The sequence below is a fragment of the Mustela putorius genome, unplaced genomic scaffold, assembly GCF_011764305.1.
Source record: "Mustela putorius furo isolate JIRA1106 unplaced genomic scaffold, ASM1176430v1.1 tig00003834_pilon_pilon_pilon, whole genome shotgun sequence".
Classification (NCBI taxonomy): domain Eukaryota; kingdom Metazoa; phylum Chordata; class Mammalia; order Carnivora; family Mustelidae; genus Mustela; species Mustela putorius.
In genome coordinates, this window is record NW_025421987.1 from 100,169,427 (window position 1) to 100,197,411 (window position 27,985).

The window sequence follows — 27,985 nt, forward strand, 5'->3', positions numbered from 1 at the left end:
TTTCTTTAAAGAAATTTATTTGTCCCACTGTATCAGGAATGGGGAAATTACAAATCTGTGCAAACCATACTTTCATGAAATGGATCCTCGTACCGTATTTTTGAATACAGGCTAATTGCTGCAACATTATTCCTGCAATTTCAAAATCCAGCCAACACAGATACCTCTGCTACTCTGTTTTGGCCTTCAGAGCTGCTTCTTCTCTCAGGCGAGCTTTTTTTTCTAAGTTCAGGCTTGTTAAAGACTCGTTTCTTTTGACAGCCTAAAATGAAACAAATTTGAAAAAGGGTTTGGGGAGGATGTCATTACCCCTCACTTAGGTCAGCAGATTAACTAGGCCAGTGCAGTCCCAAAACGCTCTGCCATGGGCACACTGAGCACGGAAGCCCCCCTCTGTGTGCCTTCTGTTTCCTCTAGAACTTCACAGTCCAATAGCCCATCCAGTCAAGCATAAGAGAAATGCCATACCCTCTACCTTTTTTCTGGCCTATTTCTTTAAATCCAGCTTCTTCCCTTATAATTTCTTCCCTTATCTTTTTCCTTTCCCACTCTTTAGTATTGAATACCTTTTTATTTCCATTTCTATCTTTTTTTTCCTTTCCCTGTTCTTTATTGCTACCATTTCTCCTTTCCCAACTCATTTGTATACTTTCATACCCTTCTAACTCCTTATTCCTCTTTTACCAAAAATATTCAGCTCTGGGATCCCAGACTTTACCAAATACTGTGATTAATGAGTCTCAGCAGTATCTGTATCGCACTACTCCATTCTTTGACAGCAAACGAGTGGGGGAGAGCCAACCGTCCTCTTCCCGTTTACCTCCCTGTGAGCTGTTACGTGCTGGTAAGTCTTACATAAGCAGACCAGTTTCCAAAGTTTTAGACCAAATAAATGAAACTAGCACCCTATATATAAGGTGGGATTTTCTTATATCTGTGTAATTTCACATATAAAGAATTAGGTATGGGAAGGAGAAAGGGAATGGTAAGTTGATGGTGAGGACAAAACACAATGGCTAATTCCTCTCTTTTAAATAGCACTAAGTCTAAAAGTTCTCCACTCTAGTAGCACTTCCCTACTTGTAAGGAATGGATAGTTCCATGTCAAACAAATGAGATGGTATTCTGGCACATAAAGGAGAGAAACTCTCAAAGTTTATGGTATGTACCATTAGATGAGGCTAGAAGAAGTCTCAAGGGTAACTCGTTTCTAGAGTATGTAGACTCAGCTTAGTACAATCAGGTTTACAAAAGCAATGCAGACTTCTTGGAATTCTAGAAGTCCCTATGTCCTGTCCACATGCTTCTATAAGTTTCAGTCTGAGAACTAAGCATGAGAAGTCAAAGAGGAAGCCAGAAGAAAATCTGAAGTGGGGGAGAATAGAGATGTCAAAAGAGCTTCACTCAGTCCTGCACACTCGTCTTTCATGCTCCCAACAGATCAATCTAAATGGTCAGTATTTTCCACTCCTGAAGTCTGAAGAGAGCCAGAAGTACATTTCCTTTTACTCTGCACTCACTGGAGATAAGGGAAGTTAGTTACTGCTAGGTTGGTAGGAGAACCTTTTTAATATCTGATAATAGACACAAGCCATCTCTTTGCACATGGAAGCTATGATTTATAAAATTAGACATGGTATTAAAATAAAGGTTTGGGGGCACCTGGGTGGCTCAGTGGGTTAAGCCACTGCCTTTGGCTCAGGTCATGGTCTCAGGGTCCTGGGATCGAGCCCCACGTCAGGCTCTCTGCTCGGCAGGGAGCCTGCTTCCTCCTCTCTCTCTGCCTGCCTCTCTGCCTGCTTGTCATCTCTCTCTGTCAGATAAATGAATAAAAAATCTTTAAAAAAATAAAAATAAATAAAATAAGGGTTTGACCATTGCTGCTGCATATAAAAGCACCCTATATTTTAAGCACAAGATATTATTATTGAGAGTTTGGGAACTTGCAAACTTGGCTCTAAATTTTTATCCTGCCCAGCTATGTGACTTTGGGAAAATGACTTAGTATCTCTAAGCTTCAATTTCCTCTTTTATAAAGCACGGATAATAAGAGAACCTACTGCTTAGGTTCTTAGGATATTGTGATGAGTTTAACAGTGCCTGCCGTATAATGAGCCCTTAATAAGTGGGAGCAATTTAATATCGCCTCATTTAGGTCTAGATTCAAACTGTGGCTTTGCCATTTAGGAGATGTGTGGCCTTGGGCAAATTAGCAGCGCTTTCTTAGCTATGTTTCCTCATCTATAAATGAGGTCCTAATAATAGTACCTATTTTGTCATGCTGCTGTGAGGTTCAAATGAAAGAAAAGCCAAGTGCTTAGAAGACTGAGTATTCAATTAATGATAGCTATTAATAACAGTCTAGGTTAAAACAAAGATTTCTAGACTTGAATGCCTATGTACTTGTTTAGGAGCTATTGTCCTTACACATATGGCTCCATGTGGCCAAGCTTCAAGTCCAGAGCACTGACTAGAATGCTCACCAGGGCTAAGGCAGCTGGAGCATGGATAAAGACGCTCACTTACTGGGAGTGCTGTACAGATATGCCAGTGTCATCATTAGATACACTAGGGACATTTTTCTGGTTTCACATTACTTACGACATCTGTGATAACTAAACACTTTCTCTTTACTTTGTATGAAACTAATTTAGTCCTTTACCTTGCCAAAATTAGGATTTGCTATTTATCCCCAGGCATGACATCCCAGGTTTGCCCCTACTGTGCCTCATTTCTTATCATTGTTTGTTTCTTATCATTTCTCATGTAGAAAGTAGCCCCCTCTTCTCAAGAGAATAAATAAAAGGGTCAACCCCCTGATTTCCTGTAGATCCTTTGTAGAAAACAGCGGCAGAGAGGAAGTTTGTGCTCACCTTCTTGCCCTCAATAACCATCCAGATGCATCCTGCCACTGTCAGGGCAATCATTGCATAGCTGACCTTCACTCGGATCTTGTTCTTTGCAGCATCAAGCATCTCAAACCTAGTAACACAATGAGATTATGAAGGAAAGTTAACTTTTCTCTTTCTGAAGTTGCCAGTAGGAAATAAAACTCTGTAACACAAGTCAGAAATGGAGTGGTACCACAAATAGAAAAAAAAAGATGTGGGCCTGGAAATCTTGCAGGATTTGGGGAAATGTAAGGGGGAATATGAGGCATTTTCACAACTCACCTTAAACTTATTAATAAAATAAAGTAAGATAGCACGAACTTTAAAGTAAGAAAAAGAGAAGATAGCATGAAGACAGGAAGTAGATCGAGGAACAAAGGGGGAAAAAAGGCAAGGGGTATTACTCTATGCTTGCTATTGGCTTGGAAGTCAATTCTGGCTTCCAAGTTTCACACTAGCAGCCAATGCTAAAGTGAAAACAGGAGCTGTTTCTCCCGGGGGGTTCTTAAGAAGATGCTACATGATACAGTGACTGTTTAATAATAAGAGATACTGCAGTGAACTTCATGAGTTTTGTACATTTCAACACAAATCACAGTTCAGAAAACAAATGTGGGAGAAAGTCAAACAATATGATCTTTATACCTAAGTTTTCGCTCTCTGCCTTGAAGCAGGAATAGTTTTAATAATCTAAATCTAATGCTTAGATTTAGAACCAGGTATAGATTCCAGACTATCTGAAACAGCAGAAAGATTCTTTAAGCAATACTTCCTCAGTGTTTACCTTTTAACTACATTTTGCTGAAATTGCATGACAGTGAACTTGAGACCGTGCTCTTTGGAAAGTTCCTCTTTGAACCTGCCCACTGAATAGAGACCCGTGTGCCTTAACGGAAAATTGAGGGTTGGATTATTGTTCTTGTGTGAAAGTGAAGAGGTCCACCAAGGGAGAGTCTAAAGGGAAGGCCACTGCACCCTTGTGAGTCTGTCTGTAGCCAGTGAGTTGTGGTTCTGTTACATGAGTCTTACAGATCCTCAGGGCAGGGCATGAAGAGTCCAAACGGAACCTTGAGAGAGCACCAGCCTACTCCTAGGGGTGTGGATAGGAAGTGATTGTCTCGAGATGATGGGATTCAAGTGCTAACTTCCTTCTTTCTTTTTACCCCCGGATTTTTATCACACAATACTCTTTAAATCAGGAGGGAAAAAGTACTTTAAAAATGCTTGGAAGGAGGTATAGGGTCCAGGCATGGTAGGAGAAGCCTGAAAGGATAGATGTTGTGATGTAAGAGGGGACCCAGGGAGGTAGCCATGTGAACAGAGTTCTCCAGGCACTGAAGCTGGGCCTGCAGCTGGGCGAGAGGAACCAGGGACAATTGCTAAGGAGGATGGATTGCTCTATTAAGAGCATCTGAGAGTCCACCAACCACAAACTACCCACGTTGACAGTATTTTATGTGAACTGGCATTTCCAACTAAAGTGCTGTGATATTCCTGAAAAGTAATCTATTTTACTTTTCATTAGAAGTATTTTACATTCGGGGGCACCTGGTGGCTCATTCGGTTAAGCAGCCAACTCTTGATGATTTTGGCTCAGGTCATGAGCTCAGGGTTGTGGGATCAAGCCCTGAGTCGGACTCCTCGCAGAACATGGAGCCTGGTTGGGATTCTCTCTCTCTCTCTGCCCCTCCCCAACCTGCTCTTACGCCAGTGTGCTTTCTCTCTAAAAAATTTAAACAAGTAAGTATTAGGGGCATCTGGGTGGCTCAGTGGGTTAAGGCTCTGCCTTTGGCTCAGGTCATGATCTCAGGGTGCTGAGACAGAGCCCTGCATTGGGCTCTCTGCTCAGTGGGGTGCCTGCTCCCTGTTCCCCCTCCCCACCCGCCTGCCTCTCTGCCTACTTGTGATCTCTGTCTGTCAAATAAATACATCTTTTTTTTAAAGTATTATACATTAAAAATATTTTACATTATAAAAGTAAAATACATTTAAATAAGGTCATGAGATTGCCCTCCATTCTATAGGAAGCAATCAGAATGGGCAAGTTAAGCAGCGCCTGTTCAGAACTGCCGGCATAAGGATAAACACTTGCCCAGGCTCATAGCAGAACATTCTAGGGTGACTCAGTAGGTAGTACTTTAGGCCTGAGGGGGATCCTGGAACCACCCGTAAGGCAGACTGAGGAAAGTATTCCATGGCAAAAATCTACATAGCACCTATTAGGGCCATGGGTATGCAGCAGCTTGTTTTCTCCTGAAATGCTGTGGAAGAAATTAAGACACAGGCAAGAACTTAATATTAGGGGTGCCTGGGTGGCTCAGTTGGCTGAGCATCTGCCTTTGGCTCAGATCATGATCTCAGGGTCCTGGGATGGAGCCCCAAGTCCTGCTCCCTGCTCAGCAGCGAATCTGCTTCTCCCTCTTCCTCTGCCTCTTTCCCTGCTCCTGCTCTCACTCTCTCTCTGTACCTCCATCTCAAATGAATAAATAATCTTTTTTAAAAACCCCACCTTAATATCATTGCTATTTCCAGCTTGCTCTTATTTCCCAGGAGAGCACACTGTCATTTTGACCAGCAGAAGTAGAATGGCTATTAAAGCCCTTGTAAACAAAAAAAAGCAATTAACACTTCTCTTCCTGGGAAAAGATAACCCTAAATGAACTCAGATTGTTTAAAATCGTGCCTTGAAACCGAAGCCAGAAGTTCAAGGAATAGGTTCTTATTAGAAGGAAATGTCTATGAGCTTTGTCCCAAGTCCCTATCTCCGAATGATGGTGCCCCACAGGGGAGATGGCACCTGCTTCTCAGAATCTCTCTTGGCCAAGATGCAAACCAGTCAGGGTCTTTAAAATCAGGCTAGAGCAATGGTTCTTAAACAGGGTTTTTTTTTCTGTCCCCTCAGGGGACATTTGACAAAGTTTGGAGACCTTTTTCACTGAGTGTTCCTTGCATCCGCGAAATGAAAAGGCCACGCGAGGTGCTGCTAAACATCCTACCATGTACACAACAGCACCCACCAACAAAGAACTATCTGGCCCAAAATGCTGATAGCACTGGGGTTGAGAAACCCTGGGTTAGAGGAATCTACACTCGTCCAGACTCTGAAAAAGTCCCAGGATCCTGGGAGGGCTGGGTTTAAGGAAGTTGGTGAGAGGGATAGGAAAGCATGCTTTCTGGGATCTCAGTAAGAGAATATGTTACTCCTAAATACTTCTATGCTATTATGAATAAAAAAAAAAAACCTTTATTCAAGTATTGTTGAATACCTGAGTGGATTTTATAGAATATAACTATTAATTATTGTCAATGGTACCTAACTGATACACCCAGATTAAAAATAAGCTAAGAAAAGTGAACATTACTGCTTAGTCACATTCCTGTAGCTCAGGAAAGAAATCAGTCAATTGACTTCAGAGGACCCGACAGCTCTCCAGTAGGCACAACACAGCGTATCAATGAGATACAAGATCTTCCAGCACTGTTTTTATTGCAGGTATTTGCCAAAGAGGAAACATTTTGAGATGTGACAACTATTCTAAAATTTGATTGAAAGTTCTTAGTGCGATTCAAAGGAAATGCTTTGCCTTTGAAATCAGCAAGGAAGAAAAACTGCTTATAACCCCTATGTTCGGCACTCACGAGATAGTCTCTGGGATATCATCCTCCTTTTTGAAGCGGCCTGACCATATCAGGATCTTCCTCTCCCAGTTTGTAGGTTTGTGTAATGGCACTCTGTGGCTGTAAGTGTCTATGAGAAAAAACAAGACAAGGAATCTTATTTGAGGTTATGACTCTCAAATTTAGCAATGAAAAAAAATGCTATTTGTGCTTTTTTAGCTATTCATGAAACAGAAGCATTGAGAAACGTCAAGCTAATTTGAGCTTTATTCAAATGGGATTTCTTAGGATGCCTCATTTCTCAAATAAGGTTCCAAAATTCTGTGGGGACTGAGGTAAAATAAAAATATTTCTTAGCCATTGAAAGTTGAAAGAACACCAGAAACAAACATAAAGGTAAAGATGAACTAAGAAGGGAACAATGAGAAGCTTATTTGACTTCAGTAGAAAAAGAGAAAGGTTATAAGGTAAAATAAGATCACAAAAGATCTTGAATGCCAGGCTACGCTTTTTAAACCTGATTTGGGAACCACTGTACACTTTGAAGCAAGGAAGAAGTTAATGTTTTAGAAGATTAATCTGCATAATAGACAGAAGAGAGAAAAGAAGGATAGAAGAGAGTGGGCAACAAGTTCAAATGGGAAGCTGTAAAGAGAATGACGTGATATATTCTGAACTGGAGTTGTAACGGTGGGAACAGAGACAAAAAAGTCTACCTGAAGAAGACTGAAAGGGTTTGGAGGCTGATTTAATTAAGACCAGGAAGGGATCAAAGAAGAACCTCAAACGTGAATGAGTAAGACAACAGCAGTACTGTTAACCAAGACAAGGAGACTGTGAAAGGAACCAGTTAGGGAAAGGAAAAAGCATGTATGCCTTTTTATATAATATTGAGTCTAAATTTATGCCATCCGAATAGGTCTCATTAATGAAGTCAGAGTCGAGATAATCAATGGTGCAAAGGGAGAGCCAGTGAAGGTGATAAAGACCCAAGAGAGGGGACAGGGGAAAGGGGCAGCAGAGGAAAATGCAGTGGCAAAAGAGGGAGATGAGTAAGAAAGGCACACAGCCACAGACTGTAAGAGAAAGTCTTTCAAAAAAAGATGTCACTGAAGGAACAGAAAAGTTAGGGAGTCACAGAATGTTAGTATTAGAAGGGACCCTGACGATAATTTCATCCAACTTCCATGTACTGCCTACATCTCGTGCAGACAGACCATCTCCTTGACTTTGCTGCCTACATGACACACTCATGCCCACCTCCGCACCTTTGCTTGTGCTGTTCTTTTCGTTTAATCAGAAGGCAACAGCAAAGGAGCTGGAAAGTCCCTAGGAGAAAAATCCATAAAGAACTGAAAGTGAGAAAAGAGGTTTAAAAATATAGAAATAGTATTGCTCTAGTTTTATCTTTTAACCCTTCCAGCACTTAGCACAGCTCTATAGTTATTGTTTTTTGCTGCGTTCATTTTAAGTACATTAAAGACAATTTGGAAAGTACAGATGTAAAAAAAGACGATAAAAACCATCCCTAATTCTCCTGCCATAGCAGAATCACTGTATTTTTATTTTGGTAGTGTTTCCTAAGTCTTAACCCCATAAGTATGGGGGTTTATATGTCTCTTTATATAAATTTACATATTTATATGGGTACCATGCTACATATGATATAAAAGTCTGTATCCTGATTTGTTCACTGACATTATGACAAACATTTCTCATGCCAGTACATGGTATTTATAAGCACCATTTCCTACAGCTGCACAATCTCATCAAGTAGATCTAACATACGGTTTAATTATTCCCAGATTATCTGACATTTAGATCAGTTCTCATTTTCCTATTATATATAAAATATGGGAATAGCTTTATATTCAGACCTTTTTTTCATATATAGGGATTATTCCTGAAGACAGATCCCCAGAAATGAAATACCAGGTTGAAGGGTATAAACATTTTTAAGCTCTTGATAAATATTCTTTCCTATTTACCAAGACCTGCCTGATGCTAGTATACTCCCATGAAGAAGTAATAAGCAAATAGCTCATTGGAGCCCACAATTTATATATTATACTCCTTGTCTCCACAGTGGACAGTGACAAGTGTTTGAGTTAAGAATAAGACTAATGATGGCTGAAATTAATGCTTAAGCCAGAGGCTAGCCCTAGTTTTATTGTAGCTGAAATACCGTCTCCCAATTTGGTTCATCTTTGGGGTTCCTTGAAAGACCATTTCGAGATTTCTACTTACTGTGGTGCATCTATTCTCCAACAAAAAGCTCCAATCTAATCCTGGAAATAAGAGGTAAAAATGACAGACAAGGAAAATGAAGAAAGCACTGCTTCACGTGAGCCAATGTAAGTACAATCTGGGAGGCATGGACTACAAGATCGGGAAGGAGGTAGGAACCCCTGGAACAACCTGTCTTTTAGGGTCTTTTGATTCCAAGTTGTTTCACTCTTTGGGAACTGCTTCATCCATATCTGGAAAAATGAATAAAAACTTACAGGCTGGAGCTTTTGGACTTTCTTGTGGCTTGGCACAATATCCATTTATTCTCTTCAAATCAGAGTTTCTGGTAAGTCTTAGAGATGAGGAAGAACCGCTTTCATATAACCTAAAATAACTTCCTAGAAAAGACAAAGAAATGTTTCAGAGAAAGAAAATCTAATGTCTCAAAATGAAAAATGCCTATAGAATATATATTTCACTTATAAAAATTAACTCATTTAAAAAGTGCATATACTACTCTCTATGTAAGACAAACATATTTAAGATATGATACTTGGTGCTGTTTTAAAGTATACATGTTTATATTATACATTAGCAATTTATACTATAAACATTTTATCAGCTGTAAGCTTTATAAAAGTACTTCTCACATGTATCTTGTCCTAACAATGGTTCTGGTGGAAATATTACATATTATAGCCCTGGGCAGTTAAACCAGATGCCAAGATGCCAGTACTAAAGTCTGGGTAGCCTGTAATGGCCAGCAAGTGGCTCTAGAAAGCCTTCTTCCACCCAAGCTGTAATTCTCCAACTGGAAATCAACTTTAGGTGTAGTCATGAATTGTGTAAAATTTTCAAACTATGTATTTAAAACTGTATAAAACTGTGTGTGTGTATAAATTTTGAAAATCTAAGTACACATAGGGATCAATATTATAAATCTCCACGTACTTACCACCCAGTGTCAACAATTAAGCCAATAAATACGGTTTCATCTGAACACCCCTAACTCTCAACTAGATTATTTTAATATTAAAGATTTAATTTATTTATTTTTGAGAGAGATAGAGAGAGGGAGTTGGGAGAGAGGGAGGGAGAGGAAGAGAGAGAATCCTCAGACTCTGTGCTGAGTGCACAGCCCAACCCAGGACTCAGTCTCACGACCCTGAGATTATGACCTGAGCCAAAGTCAAGAGCTAGATACTCAACTGACTGAACCACCCACGTAACGTTTGATGAATTATTTTAGAGCAAATCCCAAATATCCCATTAGTTCATCTATAAATACTTCAGTATGCATCTCAAAACAGCAACTTTTCAAAACCACTATCCAGAATACCATTAGCTTAATTAAAAATATTAGCATGTGATGATCAAATCAAATTTCCCCAATGGGCTTGTAATTTTTTTAAATAGTTGGCTTATTCTAAATAGGTGCACACTGAATATGGTTGATGTGTCTCGTGTAGGTCTCCCCCTCCTTTCTTGTCATTTGTTAAAGAAGCTAGGTCATTAGTTCTACAGAATTTCTCTCATTTGGGATTTTGCTGATGGTGTCCCCTTGATGTTGTTCAACATATTCTTCTAAATTCTTTTCCTTATAAACAGATTTTTGAGGCTTCATCAGATTTTGAGTTTTTAGCAAGAATATGCCATAGGCAGTACTGTGTATTCCTACTGTATCCTACTGTACTGATCCAACTGTATCAGTCTGACTCCTCATACCTTATAAAGACCACCACCACTGTTGACCTTTCATTTGATGTTTTTTAGCAGACAATGATGATGTTACCTAGATCTATTATTTCAAAATGGATTGTAAAATGGTCATATTCTACATTAACTATTTGACTATCCTAAGGTAAAAGTCCACAAGAAATGTGGAATAAATTCTTGGTTCTTCCAATTTGCCAGTTTTCAAATTAATGGACTGCTTTCCTTGTAGCCGCCATAGGTGATAATTTGTTTAAAAATAAGATAAAGGTGGGGTGCCTGGGTGGCTCAATCGATTGAGGTTCCAACTCTTGGTTTTGGCTTAGGTCATGATCTCATGGGCTGTGGGACTGAGCCCCGTGTCCAACTCCATGATCAGCAGAGGATCGGTCTGCTTGAAGATTCTCTCCCTCTGCCCCTCCCCCCACTAGTATGCGTGAGCTTGTACATGTGTACATGCGTGCTCTCTCTCGGATTAAGTGGAGAAAAGAAACAAAGAAAACAAATAAAAATAACACAAGGAACTCTTGCATTTTAACACATGTTCCCCAGCCCATTTGAGTCATTTTTATTTTTGATGCTCAGATAATCCCATTTTTAGTCACTAGGGACCCTTCTATGTTGGCTTCTGAGTACTTTCAACATGTGCTCAGTGATCATTGATACCTTCCTTACTTTCTGACATGACATTCCAGATTCATTTTGAATGCTTCTTGCCCCTGATTTGGAATCAGACATTCCTTTAGTGTGCTCTGGTTCCTTTAAAGAGGAAGTATTTTTACAGGTGCCTTAGGAAGGCTCATTATTAGTGAGTTTTTCATTGTTTCCATGCTGTCTCACTGAGCAAAACTAGGAAATTAATTCATCCTTAAAACAAAGGTATGCTTAAGAACTTAGTTTCGGGGGCTATGGGGCACAGTCAGTTAAGCATCCAATTCTTGGTTTTGGCTCGAGGTCATGGATTGAGCCCTGTGTTGGGCTCTGCACTCAGCTTGGAGTCTGCTTGAGATTCCCTCTTCCCCTCTCTCTGTCCCTCCTGCTCATGCTCTCTAAAATAAAAATAAATGTTTCAAAAAAATTTAGTTTCTGTTAGCCATTTTCACTTTCAGCCTTAGCATAAAATTTTTAAATCAGTCATAATTAATCATATTTCAAAGCACAGACAGCCAAAAATAGTTTGGAAGAGGATGAGAGAAAAGGGGGGGGTGTGATTCTAAGTATGGGGGTCATGGTACGGAGAGACCAAGGCTGGTATAGGATTCAGAATCAGAATTGCCCTACAATCCTAGAACATGGAAAAAGTGGAGCACTATGAAGTACAATGGAACAGAAAAGACAGTTGGAAAGGCACCAGTGCTAAATCTGATTACTGTCCTGGCACTGTCTGATGCTCCATGTAACCAAAAAAGGAACGCACAAACCTTGCCTTTAACGCAACAAGAATGTGCTCTCACAGCTATGTGGATAAAAGCTCACAGGAAAGTTCAAGTAGTTTTTGAAATACATTTGTTAATAGACAAATGGTCTGTTTGGTCCAAACTCCAACTTGGATATTTTTGTAGCTTCAGAGTTGGAGCAATAAAGGGAAGCAAAAGAGGGAATAGGAATAAAATATGGTTAGAGGTAGACTTCCCAAAGCTGGTGAGAAACATGATTTCTTCACCTTTTTTCAATTTAAAAGATATTTCTATAGACTTTATATGGACATATGTTTATATTTGTATAAAGATTTTTAAAATAACTTATAGATATGTAACTCTGTATCATAAAATCCATTTTTTAAAAGATTTTTTTGGCAGACAGAGATCACAAATAGGCAGAGAGGCAGGCAGAGATGGGGGGGGAAGCAGGCTCCCTGTTGAGCAGAGAGCCTGATGTGGGGCTCGATCCCAGGACCCTGAGATCATGACCTGAGCTGAAGGCAGAGGCTCAGCCCACTGAGCCACCCAGGCAACCCTAAAATTCATTTAAAAAATATATTTATATATTTATTTATTTAATGGGGGGGGAACAGAGGAAGAGGCAAAGAGAGAATCTAAAGCAGACTCCCTGTGACCCTAAGATCATGACCTCAGCTGAAACCAAGAGTTGGATGCTTAATTGACTGAGCCACCCAGGCACCCCAAATTCATCCTTTTAAAGTGTACAATTCAGTGATTTTTAGCTTAATCACAAAATTGTGTACTGATCACTACCATCTAATTCCAAAAGATTCTCATCATCCTAGAAAGATGTTTCAGATTTCGATGAGGTCCAACTTAACCCTTTCTTTGGTTGTTGCTTGAGCTTTTGGTGTCTTACACACGGTCACAAAAGCTTACTTCTATGTTATCTTCTTAAAATGTTATTGTTTTATTATTAACATTTAGATCTCATCGATTTTGAGCTAATATTGGTATATGATGTGTGGAAAGGATCCACCTCCATTCTTTTGCAGGTTTTCAAAATTCAGTTTTCCTAGCATCATTGGTTGAAAAAAACACAAACAATTCTTCTCCCTGTTGAATTATTTTGGTACAAAGCAGAAAAATCAACTGACCATAAACGTGAGGGTTTATTTCTAGACTCTCAATTCTGTTCCATTAGTCTATATTCCCTTCTATTCTATGATGTATTAGCTTAGTGGTTACCTAGTCATTGGACAGAGATGTCCTCTGATGCTTTCCACCAAGTTGTTTGCCAGCCTTTGCCAAAGGGCTTCATGTGCCTGTTGTAGCATGCTCTGGGGTGGGTCGGGGAGAAGCTGTTTCCACTGAATTAGCTGAGTCAGGTGTAAAATAGGCAAGCCCGGTGAGTGGGAATTTCCAGGAAGTGCCAGATAAGCTAATTGTAACAATTCTTGGGGGCTGGGGACTTTAGGGAGCTCCAAATCCATTCTGCCCTCTTCAGTGCCTGCTAGAACTGCAAGTTTTCATTAAGAGGCTATTCATTTTCAAGCTACTGGGAAGCTGACAGGTGACAGAAAACTGTTAAAGCTATTATAAATTTTGCTATTCTTACCATGATTAAGTCATTTTTCTTGGGTAAATGCTACTCAGATTGTCACAAGCCTCTGGTTATTTCCTAGTTCTGAAAAAATTTGATTTTAAGGATTTTTGGCAGTGTTTTCATTGATTTAACTTTTTAAAGATTTATTTACTTGAGAGTAAGAGAGAGAGTGTGTGAGAGCGTGCGTGTGTGTGAGCAGGGGAGGAACAGAGGGAGAGGGAGAAACAGATTCCGTGCTCGGCAGCGAGCTATACAGGGCTCTATCCCACGACCCTGAGATCATGACCTGAGCTGAAATCAAAAGTTGGACACTTCACCAACTGAGCCACCTAGGTACCCCTCATTGTTTTTATATAGGAGTGGATTTTCAGAGGTCCTCTTACATACCTCTTACATAAAATTAGAACCTGTTTATATAAAGATTGTGGTTATTTGTCATCTGATTTCTTTCATAAGGGGCTACATTTATTTCATTTTCTAAGTCTGTAATCCCAGAAGGTCTTACCCCAGTCTGGGTTAACCATGCCACCACTGCCACCTAGTGACAGTTAAGTGTGCACCAGGAAGAATGAATCACAGTGTAATCGATCTCTGATTCCTTCCTCATTTTAAATGTGGATAGTGTAGTATTTACTGCTCCAGCACTGATTTGAGGGATAACCGGAAAAATAACGGTGAGAGCATTTGGCAAGATGCTTGAAACACGGCAGGTCCTCTAAATTTTCAGTTTGTTTTTGAAGCATGACTGAAACCGGTAATTTTCAAAACATTGCCATAGCACTTTTCAATTTTACCTTTAGAGTAGTCAGAATTTCTCACCAAGGTAATTTTATGCAGTTACCAGGGCATGAAGATATTCTATAAAACTTTACAACAGTTCTTCATAGCTCTTGGGATTAAAACAAAATGCTGTAATGTTGTGAGTCTCAAGAGTCAGTGTGCCAGAACCACCTGAATGGCTTGTTCAGAATCAACAGTTCTGGGGTGGAGGATGGGAATCTGGATTTCTAACAAGTTCCTAGGTGAAGCCGCTACTAATGATTTGACACTACCGTTTCAGAACCACTATGCTTCGTTTTATTTATTTATTTATTTGACAAACAGAAATCACAAGCAGGTAGAGAGGCAGGCAGAGAGAGAGAGAGAGGAGGAAGCAGGCTCCCCACTGAGCAGAGAGCCCGACGCGGGGCTCGATCCCAGGACCCTGAGATCATGAACTGAGTTGGGCAGAGGCTTTAACCCACTGAGCCACCCAGGTGCCCCCGTTTTTTTTTTTTTAATTGTGGTAAAATATACATAAAATTTACCATTTTTGCCATTTTTAAGTGTACAGTTGTGTGTCATTAAGTATATTCACACTGTTGTACACCATCACCACCATCCATCTCCAGGACTTTTTCATCTTCCCCAGAGAGCCCCTTATTTACTGTGACCTACAAGTCCCCATCTCGCACCAGCCGGCCACATTCTCTTCTTGCAGGCACAGAGACAGAAAGGAACAAGGTTAACTGGCAGTGAGCTGCAAGGTCCACAGGAAGTAAGAAGAATCAGGAATTATTTCCTTAGGTATTGCCCTTCCCCATCCCTTTTAATTAGAACAGAGACAGCTTAGGAGGAGAGAAGACAAGATGCCTCTCAGCTCAGTTTGGGTAATACTGACAAGGCAAAAATACTGTTGCGTACCCGTAATTACTACCAGTCACATAAATGCATGTTTGGAGATATTCATTCAACAAAATAATAACTGAGTACCTACTATGTATCAGACATTGTTCTAGACAATATACAAAAAGACAAAAATCTATGCTAGTAAAACTTATGTTTTCTACTGGAGAGAAAATATACATACATATGCACACATACATGCATATATACATATATGCACATAGAGATACACACACACACACAGAGTTAGACAATAAATGACCGAGAGAGAAATTGAACACTGGGAATGTGACATGCAGAAGTGTTTGTGTGCCTGGAATTGGGTGTGTGTATGAGATTTTAGGTAGACTAGCAGGGTGAGCTTTCTTTGAGAATGCCACTGTCAAAGGAAGTGAGGGAACTAGCTACGCAGATATCTGGTGGCAGGATATTCCAAACAGAAACAACTGTTAAGTGCAAAGGCCCTACAGTATATTCTAGGAACCACAAAGAGGAGGCCAGTGTGGCTGGAACAGAGTAAGGCGAGTAAGATTTGAAGTCATTGAAGTATCTGGAGTGGAGGTGAAATTAAGGACTTGAAGGCATGAGAGGTTTACCTAGATCAGAAAATATCTCCCAACGTTTTTCTTACTACAACTTCATACTGGATGCCAATAATTTTTACCTCCCTAAAGTATAAAGGCTAATTAAAACATACAAATATGGTCATATTATATATATTAGAAATAACAAATGTAAAAAATTTAAAAAGCCTGAAATCACTAAAGAAAATTGTAAAGTACTTAATGTGATTTCAGTTATTTTGCAAGTACAAAAAAACAAAAGCACATAAAAGTTTTAGTGTCATTAAGACTTCCTTTTCTGTCTCAAAGAGATAACATATCCTGCCCTAGAGACATCCAAGACAGAAATTTTCCATCCTTGGTGGATCCCAATTAAGAACAAACATACAAACCAAAAGAAAAAGAGCCCTTTAACCCTGTGGCTGCACTTGCAGCCTGCCCCTGGCTGACCGGTCCCGGATCCCCCAGGGACCTAACAGGAAGTCAAGACGAACCCTCACTCCTGCCTCTAAGGATGTGACTGAGGAATGTCTGGTTAACCTAGTGTAGAGGTTCTCAAACTTTATTGTGCCTCAGAATCACCCAAAGGACTTGTAATAGATTACCAGAATCCAGTTGCAGATTTTTTGATTCAGTGAGTATGGGTGGAACCTGAGAATTCCTATTTCTAACAGTTTCCCAGGTGATGCTGCTACTATTGTTCTGGGAGCTCACAATTTGAAAACCATTATCTTACAGGTTTTCCTAGTAGCGGGAGACTGAAATGGGTCAGCTGGGATGAGTCTGGTTCAAGTACTGGCTTTTGTCTTGTTGCCCCCTCCTTTCCATAAAAAGCCTTTCCAACCTCATGATGGACAGTGCAGAGGTGGAGATGCTTTTTTTCTCAGAATCTTTCAACACTCCTGGAGAGAATCATCAGTGATGTGACCTTAGAATTGATAAATCAAGGTTCAATGAATGCTATGGGAGAAAGAGGCTTTTAGATTATCTAATTTAGTGTTTTATAACCTGTGTGAAGACCAGTTGCCAAGTGTGTTTTAAGTACATTGCTAACTATGAAGGCCCTAATGATTTGCTTAAAAATAAAATCATGGCATTTGTCAAAACTCTTAAAACTGTATATCACAGACAGCTTTAATATATGCAAATTTTTAAGTATCAAGCAGGATGTTGGGACAATCCCAGAATGGAATGCAGATTGTGACAAAAGTATCAAACTGTACTAGAAATGTATAACATGACCTAACCCCACAACCTTCAAGGTGGGAAAAAAGAAGCTAACCTAAGTTAACTTTGGAAACATCCTTTTGACCAGAAACTTTAAGACTAAAGATAAAAAGAACTATACATAAACACTGCACTCTAGTTGGCAATTTGTTTCTTGCAGGAGTATGGGTTAACAATCCTGAAACTACAAGTATTCCAGGCCTGAACAAATAAGTAAATAAGTGGTAGATAATGACAGCCCAGAGAAAGAAGTTCCAAAAGCAAGGGGAGAAAGCTAGAATGAATGAGGTGCTGGATCAGTCAGAGAATTCAGAATAAATAGTTTTACATTGCTGTTTATTAACATATATAAATAAACATATATTTATTTATAGGTTATATGTTATTTGTATGTATTATGTGTATGGAGAGTTGATAGATGTAAGACAGATACAGACATAATCCTAAGTATGTGTGTACACACGGGTTAGTATACATACATGTATTTCCTAGCTCTACCCAGTGGGAGGGCCTGGAATCAGTGACACTTCAGTGGGAACAAGCACACTCAGTGCCCAGATCTTGATTTCTAAATACCATTATCTAATAAAGGGAACTAGGGCTCCTTGGAGAAAAATGGCTGGTTCTAGGCTGAAGCCGAGAGAATATGAGATGAGTCTAGAATACCCTGTAATGCCAGAAAGGAAATATTAAAAAAACACAACAATGTTTTTGGATAGGGGCAAAGGGACATAAGAGCTGATCTGATACAGCCTCACCTGGAATAATTTAAGCAACAAAATAATGTAGTAATAGATTACAACTTAAGGTATACAATATACAAATCCATATTAATATAAATAATAATTGAATAAAAAAATGAGGGAGAAGGGACAAATCTTGCCTTTTGAGAAAAAATCCCAAATACAAGCAGATTTTCTTTCCTCCTGGATTCCTTTCCCCTTGTGGGAAAGTACAAGTTGGACTTTGGGACTTGTTTCCAAAGAACAGAGTATGGGAAGAGAGAAACAGTAACTTTACAAGGAAGGAACAAACTGACCAAGGTTAAAATCACCAGTCATGAATCATTTGGATACTGTGTACTGTCAGAAAGACACTTGACCTCTGTGCTAGTTATTCTGTCGTCAAACCCATAACCCTAGTCTCATCATGAGAAAGCATCAAACCCAAACTGAGAGACATTCTACAAAATATCTGACTTTTATTCTTCAAAAGTATCACGATCATGACAATTGAATGTGAAGCTGTCACAAATCAGAGGAGGCTAAAGAGACATAACAACTGAATGTGATGTGGCACCCTGGAACAGAAAATGGGACATCAGTACAATAACCAGTGAGACCCGAATAAAGTCTGTCCTTTAGCTGACAGTAATATACCAATGTTAATTTTTTAGTTCTGACAAATACACTAGTTTTACAAGATGTTAACATTAGGGGCAACTGGGTGAGAAGTATACAAAACTCTTGTACTATCTTTGCAACTTTTCTGTAAATTAAAATTATTCCAAAATAAAAATATTTTTAAAAACATGAGTACTGGGGCACCTGGATGGCTCAGTGGATTAAAGCCTCTGCCTTCGGCTCAGGTCATGATCCCAGGATCCTGGGATCGAGCCCTGCATCAGGCTCTCTGCTCGGCAGGGAGCCTGCTACCTCTTCTCTCTCTGTGCCTGCCTCTCTGCTTACTCTGTCAAATAAAATAAATAAAATCTTAAAAAAAAAAACAACGCACGAGTACTTGACTATTTAGTATATCTTGTTTTTACTTTTTACATGTTTTATAAATATTTTATTATTTACTTGATATTTATTCCTTTTTAAAATTAGCAAGATTTGATGTTATCTCTATAAAAATGTCATTCTCACTCATTTGCACTCCAATATGCTTTTGGAATGAGACAGAAAAAGAAAAAAATAGGATATAGTCGGGAATGTGCCCAATCCAAGGTAGACGAAAATGAAGGTCATCTGACTAATGTACACTGGTAGAAAGATGAGAAAATTATACATGTTGGTATGTATCTTGTCACACCTCGCTATTCTCAAATGTGCCTGACATTGCCTGGGAGCTTGTTAGAAATGCAGATTCTTGGCCCCCCAGCCCAGACCTACAGAATCTGAGTCTGTATTTTTTACTTTTGTTTTGAGAATCGGAACAATTGTAAGTCTCAGGAGGACAAAGCTAAAGGTATGCTTATCCTGACAACTGCAAAGCTCATACACCCTTCAGTGAGACATCCAAATGATTCATATGAACATTAAATTTTGAGAAGCAAATAGATACCCATATTCATTCAATAATTAATGAGTACTCACTATGTGCCAGAAACATGGAGACTAATACCACATTTTCTAAAGTCTAGAACAGTACTATTTATTCAGCCTCAGCTGGGAGCTTCATAGAAATTCAAGTTCTCAGACTCCACCCCAAACCTTCAAATCTCCTGGAGTATGGCCTAGGAAAATGTTTTAATAAGCCCTCTAAGTTGATGCTTATGCACACTAAAGTTTAAGAAGCAGTGTTCTAGAAAAGTGAATTTCAAATCGTGCATAAAAGAATCACGAAAGTTCTAGAAATTGTGCAAAGAAAGAATTGTGCATAGAAGAATCACCAAAGTAGCTTTAAAAAACTTACACAATTAAAAAATTTTTTAAAATATTTTTTTAAAAATTAAAAAAAAATTTTTTTAAAAATGCACAAGTCCATCCAATTAAATCCCAATGTCTGGGAGTAGGAGTCTGGCATAAATATTTTTTAAAATTCTCCAAGTGATTCTAATGTGCTGCCATGTTTAAGAATCACTGCTCTTCAACACATCAGTGGGAGTCCCTGGAGCACAGGTCACGTGGATGACCAGGGCACCTCCAGAGCTCAATACTGGTCTCTGGCAGAGTTCAAAATCCCTCTTTTCAACAACTCATTTACTGAAAAGAAGTTCTGTTTTATTTCTAACTTCTGCAGATCAGTAACATATAGCTCACTACATTACAAGTTTGGAATCTCTGTAGAGTTGTATACCCAACTTTCAGATTTTACAAGAGCATGTTAGACTCCTACACTACTCAGTACTTAACGGCATGCACTGTCCATTGTTCTACAGTTGTCTTACATCCTCATCCCCTTTGGAAAAGGCTCTATTCATATCCCTCCTCCAGCCTCCACAGCAGCTGACTACCCCTCATGGGGAAAAGACCACTATCTGACTATCTCACAATGAATGATCAGAGCCCACCAGGCTGATCCTACTATGCTGCTATGAGACTGTTTGCCCAACTACCTTCTCTTTTCCTAGTGTACCAGAAGGCCAGGAGCTACCATGACCCTGCCTGGGAGAAACAGCTTGTTTCTGGGGAACAATGTTCCCTTTTCATATCCTATGGAAAGATTTTTTTAAATCTAAATACTTAGGTGAATGGTTCTCATGTTAGCCCACAAATGCCTATTTAATCCTCCTAAAATTCAAATAGGATATTGCTAGTCCTAAAATGTTTGCTATGATAGGGAAGGGCAAATCTGAGGAAGGAAAACTGAAAGGTTGATTTGAGAATCAAATCATTTTTAAGTGTCAGGAGGACAAAGCTAAATGTATACTTATCCTGACAACTGCAAAGCACATACACACCCTTTAATCAATACTATATTTTATATCATTACAATTAAACTGTATGTCAAATGTTTGTAGCCACTCAGTAGACCTAGAAGGAAGAATGACTAAGTGAGGGTAATTATCTTGCTTAGAGAAATTACAGATCTTATCTCTACACATTTAAATTAGAGAACTCATTTAAATTAGAGAACCACTGATTTCATTTCCACATTATAAGCAAAACTGGGCTACTCAGTTTTGTTGTGAGCTGGCCACAACAAAACAAACAAACGAACCTGAGATATTAACTTACTCTGAGCTTTTTCAATGATCAGGTTTGATATTTCCTATCTGCAATTATTCTGAAAAGGATGGAATATTTTGGCTTCATACTCTGATTTGCCCAGCTCTTGTATGCAACAAAGATTTCCAAATCTGCCTGCCGGGCTCCCATCACTCACAAACCTGCCTTCTTCTATGAGGTCCTTGCTGATGTTCTATGGCTTCGAATTTAAGTTAAGACTCTAGCCTAACTCACTCTGAATCTGGGTACTGTGCTTATCCATGTTTCCCCCACAGTAAGATTCCTTTTGTCTGCCAAACTCCCAAAAGGATTTGGGAAGCAGAGCAGTTTTAGGCAGGAAAAAAACACTAACAATGGTGATTTCATAAAGGAAATCTAAGTGCAGGATGCAGGATGGGCCAGGGGCGAGGAACAAGTCGGGGTAAAGGGAGCAGGAGTAGCAAGGCGTAATTATGGAAACCTCCTTTTTGGTGGTGTCACAACACTGTAGTTCAAGTGGGTTGTATAAAGGAAATAAGACAGCTATAGGTCCTAACAGAGAGGACCTAACAGATGACAAAAATACTACGGAGGAAAAATGGCAAGAGAGATTGACATTATGAACTTTTGTGGGCTGAACAGAACCCTAATCACCATTTGTAATATTTCTTCTATGGGAAAAAAATTTAGAGTTCAAAAAATAGATTTAAAAATAAACCTCTGAAACCTGGCCAGTTTTTAAGTGGGGAGGAAACTATCTGGTGGCCAAACTTTAGTGAGATGGGGCCATTTCTTGGTGATTTTTTTCACTCCCATTAACATTCCAGCCCATTCCCAAGAGTGGTTATTTGAAACTCTCTTGGCCTTAGCTGTTGACCTAAATCTGCTTTTTGACAGAAACTGATTCCCTTCTCCATCTATTTCTCATCCTTCCCTTCAGGTTTATAAGAACACTAGGCCTTCCTTCACTCTAAACTAGTGAACTGTTCCATCTGTGATCCCTCTTACTAAAGGATGTTGTACCAAACTTATCTTGCCACCTCTAGATCCTTCCCTCAGCCCCTTTCCTGCCAAATGTCTCCCTGCCCTTAAAAAAATAAACTTTAAATTACAAAAGTAACACTTGCTCATTACAGAAAATTTCGAAGCTTGAAAAAAGGTATGAAGAAAAATAAAAACACCTATAATCACATCATCCAGGGATAACACTTGATATATCTTTCCCAGACATTTTCCTATGCTTACATATAATATACACATTTTTCATAAATAAGTACTACTACATCTTGCTTATGTCAAAATACTTCTCTAAGATATTAATTAAAAATTGCTCTTGACAGCTATATAACAACCAACATATGGATATAAGCTGAATTCAATCATTCCCTGGTCTTTATGTTTCCCAATTTCACTACTACAAATGAGCAGTTTTATACATAAATCTTTGGTGATGTTTCTGATTATTTTCTTTTTAAATTTTTATTTTTTTATTTTTTTTTTTAAAGATTTTATTTATTTGACAGAGAGAAATCACAAGTAGATGGAGAGGCAGGCAGAGAGAGAGAGAGAGGGAAGCAGGCTCCCTGCTGAGCAGAGAGCCCGATGCGGGACTCGATCCCAGGACCCTGAGATCATGACCTGAGCCGAAGGCAGCGGTTTAACCCACTGAGCCACCCAGGCGCCCCCTGATTATTTTCTTATATAGAATCCTGGTAGTGAGGTGTTAGCAAATATGAACCTTTTTAAGAACAGAACTGCTTTCCAGAAAGGCAGAACCGGATTTAAATTTTTACCTGGAGTTGATGAGAATTATCTCATTATACCACAGTGGCACTGAGGGCACGCTATCTTTGACAAAAAACAAAACAAAAAAACAACAACAACAAAACCCAATTAATCGTTCTGAACAGTTTCTATAAATAAAATACTAATTTCCTTCCTTTCAAAGTTCAAATGAATGAATAAGTGGCATGTATTTAACTTATTACCTTGGCCTCACTACCCACACATTTTACTGTAATGTTTCTTCCCCCACTCACTTTACTAAAATTGCTCTAACATTAGTGATCTCTTTCTAGTCCCATGATTATGTTTTTTAGAATCTCATCATTAGCTCATTTGATTCTACTCTTCCCATCTTTAAAGCCATTTGACTCTACTGACCTCAGCCTTCTGCAAGGCCTCTGTCTCTCCTAACATTTTACTGTCACATTCTCTCCCTTCAACTCTGAAGGGAGTTACATTATATCAGGCCTTACATTATATCAGGCCTCCAAGACTCAGTCTTTGCCTCTATCCCACATTCATCTGCCTCGGGGAAGACTCCCTCCTTTGTCCCCTGGTCTTTGACTAAGAGGTCCCATATTCACCTATAACTCTGTGCCACCTACCACTCAATAACACATGACCCTCTCTGCCACAGCAGTATCCCTTCTTACCTTCCTTACTTCAGACAACAGGGCAATACTCTTTCAGCTCTCCACACTCAAAAACTTCAGTCTCCCTTAAATCACCCTATGTCTCACAAAGCCGCACTGATTTCTTCAGAAACACTTCCTAGATATATTCCCTTTCTGGCACTTCCATCTTCAACTCACACATGGATTTCTGCAATATCTTCACAGGATGTAGCTATTCATGTTGTATGTAGCAACCATGATAATTTTTAAAAAATGTTTCTTTAATGACTTCTGCTGGAAGACTTCCTTTTGCCCAAATTCAAGTGGTTCAGAACCCTCAAAGGCCACACCTTATCTATTACCTCCTGACTGAAATCCAGGGTAACCCTTCCTCCTTACTATATTTTCTCCTTCCACATCCTCTCCAGACTCATTACTGCCCCTACCTTTGCTCCTGTCTCTCTCCTATGCCTTCTGTTTCAACGAAGCCTTCGGTAATTTTAACCTATACTTCAATTCCTTTCTCAAAACCAGTGCTATGTTGGGTCTTGGGAGGAGGAGCTCAGTGGGGAAAAGCCCTGATTTGTAGTGTTTGTCAATAACCCTCACCACAATAGATTTTCAGCTACCAATATAACATGACTAATTGGGAAAAGATGTGCACAAAGCCAATAGGAATTGGCTCCAAGGCACCAGAGCAGCACTTAAAATCTGTTCTGCAATCCAGAACTTAATATACTGTCATGCATAAGCTCTCCAGATGTATTATACAGGTATATTTGTTCACTGCAACAAACTCCAGCTCTAGGAAGAGTGGGAGTCCACTCATTTTAGAGCTTTCATAGTGTACAGGGCACATAGTGTGTGCTCAATAAAAACCTGATGACAAGACCTGGTGGGAGTGAAAGCCAAAGAGCAGTAAAAATGGGCATGTACTCATTTAGGGTTGGTTAGGAAGAACCAACAGAAAGGTCAATGAAGGAGTAGAATGTAGGTGAAATAAAATCAGAATGGGAGTCAGGAGATATTGGTTATGTCCCAACTTTGTACCTGTATGACTCTTCTGAAGCCAAGTTAATTTCCCTCAGAAGCCTTAAGTTTCCTCACCTATAAAACTAGGGGGTTAGACTACAAGACTTAAATGTTATCTGATTCTAATGCTGTGGAATGTCAGTTAAATTGACAAGGACGCTGTCTATGGTGCACTGTATTGGTATAATAATGATAATAACTAAATCATTTAAAAATCTGTTGGTGGGTGCCTGGGTGGCTCAGTGGGTTAAAGCCTCTTTGCCTTCGGCTCAGGTCATGATCCCAGGGTCTTGGGATAGAGCCGGCATCAGCTCTCTGCTCAGTGGGGAGCCTGCTTCCTCCTCTCTCTCTGCCTGCCTCTCTGCCTACTTGTGATATCTCTCTCAGTCAAATAAATAAATAAAATCTTAAAAAAAAATCTGTTGGTAATCCAGCAAAGTTTAGGACAAAAAAATTTTTCTGAAGGTATGAAGAACCATTTTTGTAAAGTCATTCCATTCTTTTGACTTAATAATTATTCTGTAGAAAGTAATAATTTATTAAAAATAATAATTTTAAGTTAATTAAAAAATTATTAGTTATTTAAAATAACTAAAAATAATTATCCCAAAGAGGGGCGCCTGGGTGGCTCAGTCGGTTAAGCGTCTGCCTTTGGCTCTGGTCATGATCCCAGAGTCCTAGGATGAGCCCCACATGGGCCTTTCAGCTCAGTGGAGAGTCTGCTTCTCCCTCTACCCACTTCTCCTGCTTGAGCGCATGCACTCTCTCTCTCATAAATAAATCTTAAAAAAAAAAAATTATTCCATAGAATATTACTGCCTGTCAGTGAGCTGGACACTGATAAGTGCTAAGCATTTAGTGAAAACAGTTTAGTCTCTACCCTCATGCAACCCACAGGCGTATGGGTCAGTAGCCATTTAGGTCCAAATCATGTATCAGTGCCTTTTAACTTAAAGAGCACAGACTGCTCTAAGGAATAGATGCAAGCTATGGATCTCTCTTCCCAAAACATAAAAAATGAATACAATTTTCAGAGGTTCACAGGACCACTCATCTGTGAAAGGGTCCAAGAACCACAAGTTAACAACTCTGACCTGTACCTCCAGCTACAGCCGCAAAATGAGAAACAAATTCACGCTCATAAAAACCTGTACTGTTTGCTAAAAAAATACAGCACAGATTACTAACAGGAACAATTTTTAAAAAGGTCCGTTGTTTAAAGGATTAAGCTTTGGCTCTTTGAAATTTCACTCACCTAGAGTATCTTATTCCATATAATATTCTGGATAAGTGAAGCATGCCTAGATTAGGTTTCTATTTGATCTGTCTTTCCTTTGGTTAAGGTTGCCTGATAAATCAGTCTTCTTAGGTGAAAATCCATTTGCACATAAATGTGTGCTTCCATTTCACAAGTAAATCTATTTCATGACTCTTACATTTCATATCAGAGAGACTCAAATAACCATGACAAACACATACACAATACACACATATCCTGAATAAGCATCTTGAATGAAATAAAGAGCACAAGTTCTTGAATTAGAAGGCACTTACTCAACTCCTGGCTCTAACATTTTTCGGCTAAATGATCATGAACAAGTCATTTAACCATCTGACCTACGTTTATTCACTTGTACATTGGAAAACGGATGATAAGATTACCTAAGAAGGATACTATAAGAAATCAACCAAGTAAAATAATGTATGTCAAAGTATTTAGCTATAAAATGGACACAAGTAGGTGAAAGGGCAGATTGCTTAGAGTTGCTCACAAAACATCAGACATTCAAAGAAGTTCCTTTGGAAAGAGTTCTTCATAAAACATTCTTAGTGGATCTAACTGGAATAAAATAAATTGTTCTTAAATTGCTCAAGGAATTTTGTTTTCACTGAATGCCCAAAAGTGAGGTTCTTAAATATCAAAAGTCTGCAGAGAGGCTTTGGAATCTTTATAATGCTTAAATATATTTTCAAGGCAGGAAGATAAACTACTTAAAACCATAGGGTCTTAGTTCCTTTATAGTCGAAGTCCCTTCTACTCAATATATTTTAGCTTTTTTATAAAGCATTGGTTCTTTGATTTACCTTGATAATAGCTAACAGATCAAAAGGATGTACACAAAAGATTTTAGGGTAAATTAGTTCAACAGAAGCTAAACAAATCAATGAAATCAATCTCTTTTTAGCGGAGGAAATGTTTATTTTAAAGGAAGTAAAAAATATTCTCCAGTTTGAGACATGTTTTCCAGTCCACTCTCCACTGGAACACAAAATAAGGATATAAAAGGTAACTTTACACAACTTTACATAATTCATTTACATATGCAGTGTACATTTACATTATTTCAATAGGCAAGTCTGGGGTGATTCTTCCTTAAAATTTGAAGTAAACAAGTTTTTAATAATTTGTTACCAAGAAATAAAATATCAGTCATTACACCTTACCAAAGTTCATAAAGGTGACCAAAAGTGTTTCACGCAGGTACCTAGAAAAGAGCCAAGCAGCAAACATTCTGATTTCTCAGCCCCTACTAAGCAAAGGCTCTGCTGGTTCCCCAAGAAGACAAATTAAGCTCTGACTCCAAATACTCATCATACAAATGTCTACTAGAAAAATAAACTGCAGATTCTACGTAACACTTAACTGTCGAATTGTTTAAAAGAAATGTATCCCCCATTTTAGGAAAACAATTAGTATTATTCGGTAATACTTTAAATCCCTTTCCTAAACAGATACTAAGTGAGTAGGAAATTCTAGACTCTAAGTTTTCTCTGAGAGCAGGTATAATAAGCTCTTGAGATGGTGGAGGCAGGGGAGACTCAAGACTTCATTAGAGCTACGGACAGGAGAGGTAAGGGTGGAAAGTTGAATTAATCAGGAAACGGGGGAGTTCCAGGGTGGCAGGTGCATTAAGCACTGAGCTCAGAGGACACTGGGGATGGGGGTTCGATAAGGATCGGGGAGCAAGGGCTCGTCAAGTTGGTGGGAGGTGGGTGGATGGAGAGCCAGGCGCGACGGTCACTCTGCCAACCCCTACTACCTGCTTAGCAGTTGCTCGCTCAGGCTTGGCTCTCTCCCGTCACTCCGAACAACTTCGGAGTGTGCGGTAAAACCGAGCAACTACCAGACCTGGGGAAGCTGCACGATTCCTCAATCTCCAAACTGGCTTCCCAACCTCCCCAAGCCCGGCCCGCGTCTCACCCGCTGCCTGACGCAGGCCGCGCAGGCTCCCCATGGCCGCCTACTCCGCTGACCCGACAGCGCCTCCCGGGCGGTGACAGCGTGTGCGCATTCAATGTCACCGAACGCCCGCAATGGGCAAGAGGCGGCGGGCGCAGGCGGGCGAGACTTGGGCTATTTGACCGCCGACCGAGCGGGCCGGGCGTGACGTGGCGGGGCGTGTGGGCGGGGCCTGCGTGGCGCGCGGAGCGTGTGGGACGTGCGTGACGCGCGGACTATGCGGGCGGTGAGCCGGGTTCAGCCCCGCACAGTGCCTGACGAGTCTTTAAAGAATGCCTTTGTGGGATGTGGGTAGCCCGGGTCTTTGCAGTCGTCCCTGCGTCTAAGAAAGCGCCCTTTAAAATAGAAATGTGCTCACTGTAGAGCTTTTGTGAACTGTAGACCCTGGAATCGCATTGCCTGGAAAACCAGTATTTAAATACTGTTTTTCCAGCATTTTCAATGGATATGTATCAGTTTATCAAAACCACACAGTCGGGCTCCTAGTTACTGAGCGACCCCACGTGTTACTGGCTTTGAGAGTGTTTCTCAGTCTGAGAAATCAACA

The 27,985-nt window shown here is 39.6% G+C and overlaps 1 protein-coding gene across 1 annotated transcript; it reads right to left on the reverse strand.

The window, feature by feature from the left end:
- Positions 1-27,874, reverse strand: FAM162A (family with sequence similarity 162 member A). Its single transcript, XM_045088135.1, has 7 exons — positions 27,797-27,874; positions 27,400-27,653; positions 26,643-26,683; positions 9,014-9,136; positions 6,531-6,639; positions 2,874-2,982; positions 1-262 (listed from the first exon to the last, which is right to left on the reverse strand). The coding sequence occupies exons 1-7, from the start codon at positions 27,872-27,874 to the stop codon at positions 170-172; spliced, it is 807 nt and encodes a 268-aa protein (XP_044944070.1). The 3' UTR covers positions 1-169.
- Between the last annotated feature and the right edge of the window lie 111 nt (positions 27,875-27,985).

Excerpts from the sequence above, each read along its gene's own strand:
- FAM162A (XM_045088135.1), bottom strand. The coding sequence starts at position 27,874 with ATGCTGGAAAAACAGTATTTAAATACTGGTTTTCCAGGCAATGCGATT. Across the intron at positions 9,137-26,642 it reads GGTCACCTTTATGAACTTTG|GAAGTTATTTTAGGTTATAT; the intron begins GTAAGGTGTAAT and ends TGTCTTTTCTAG. Across the intron at positions 2,983-6,530 it reads GATATCCCAGAGACTATCTC|GTTTGAGATGCTTGATGCTG; the intron begins GTGAGTGCCGAA and ends TTGTGTTACTAG.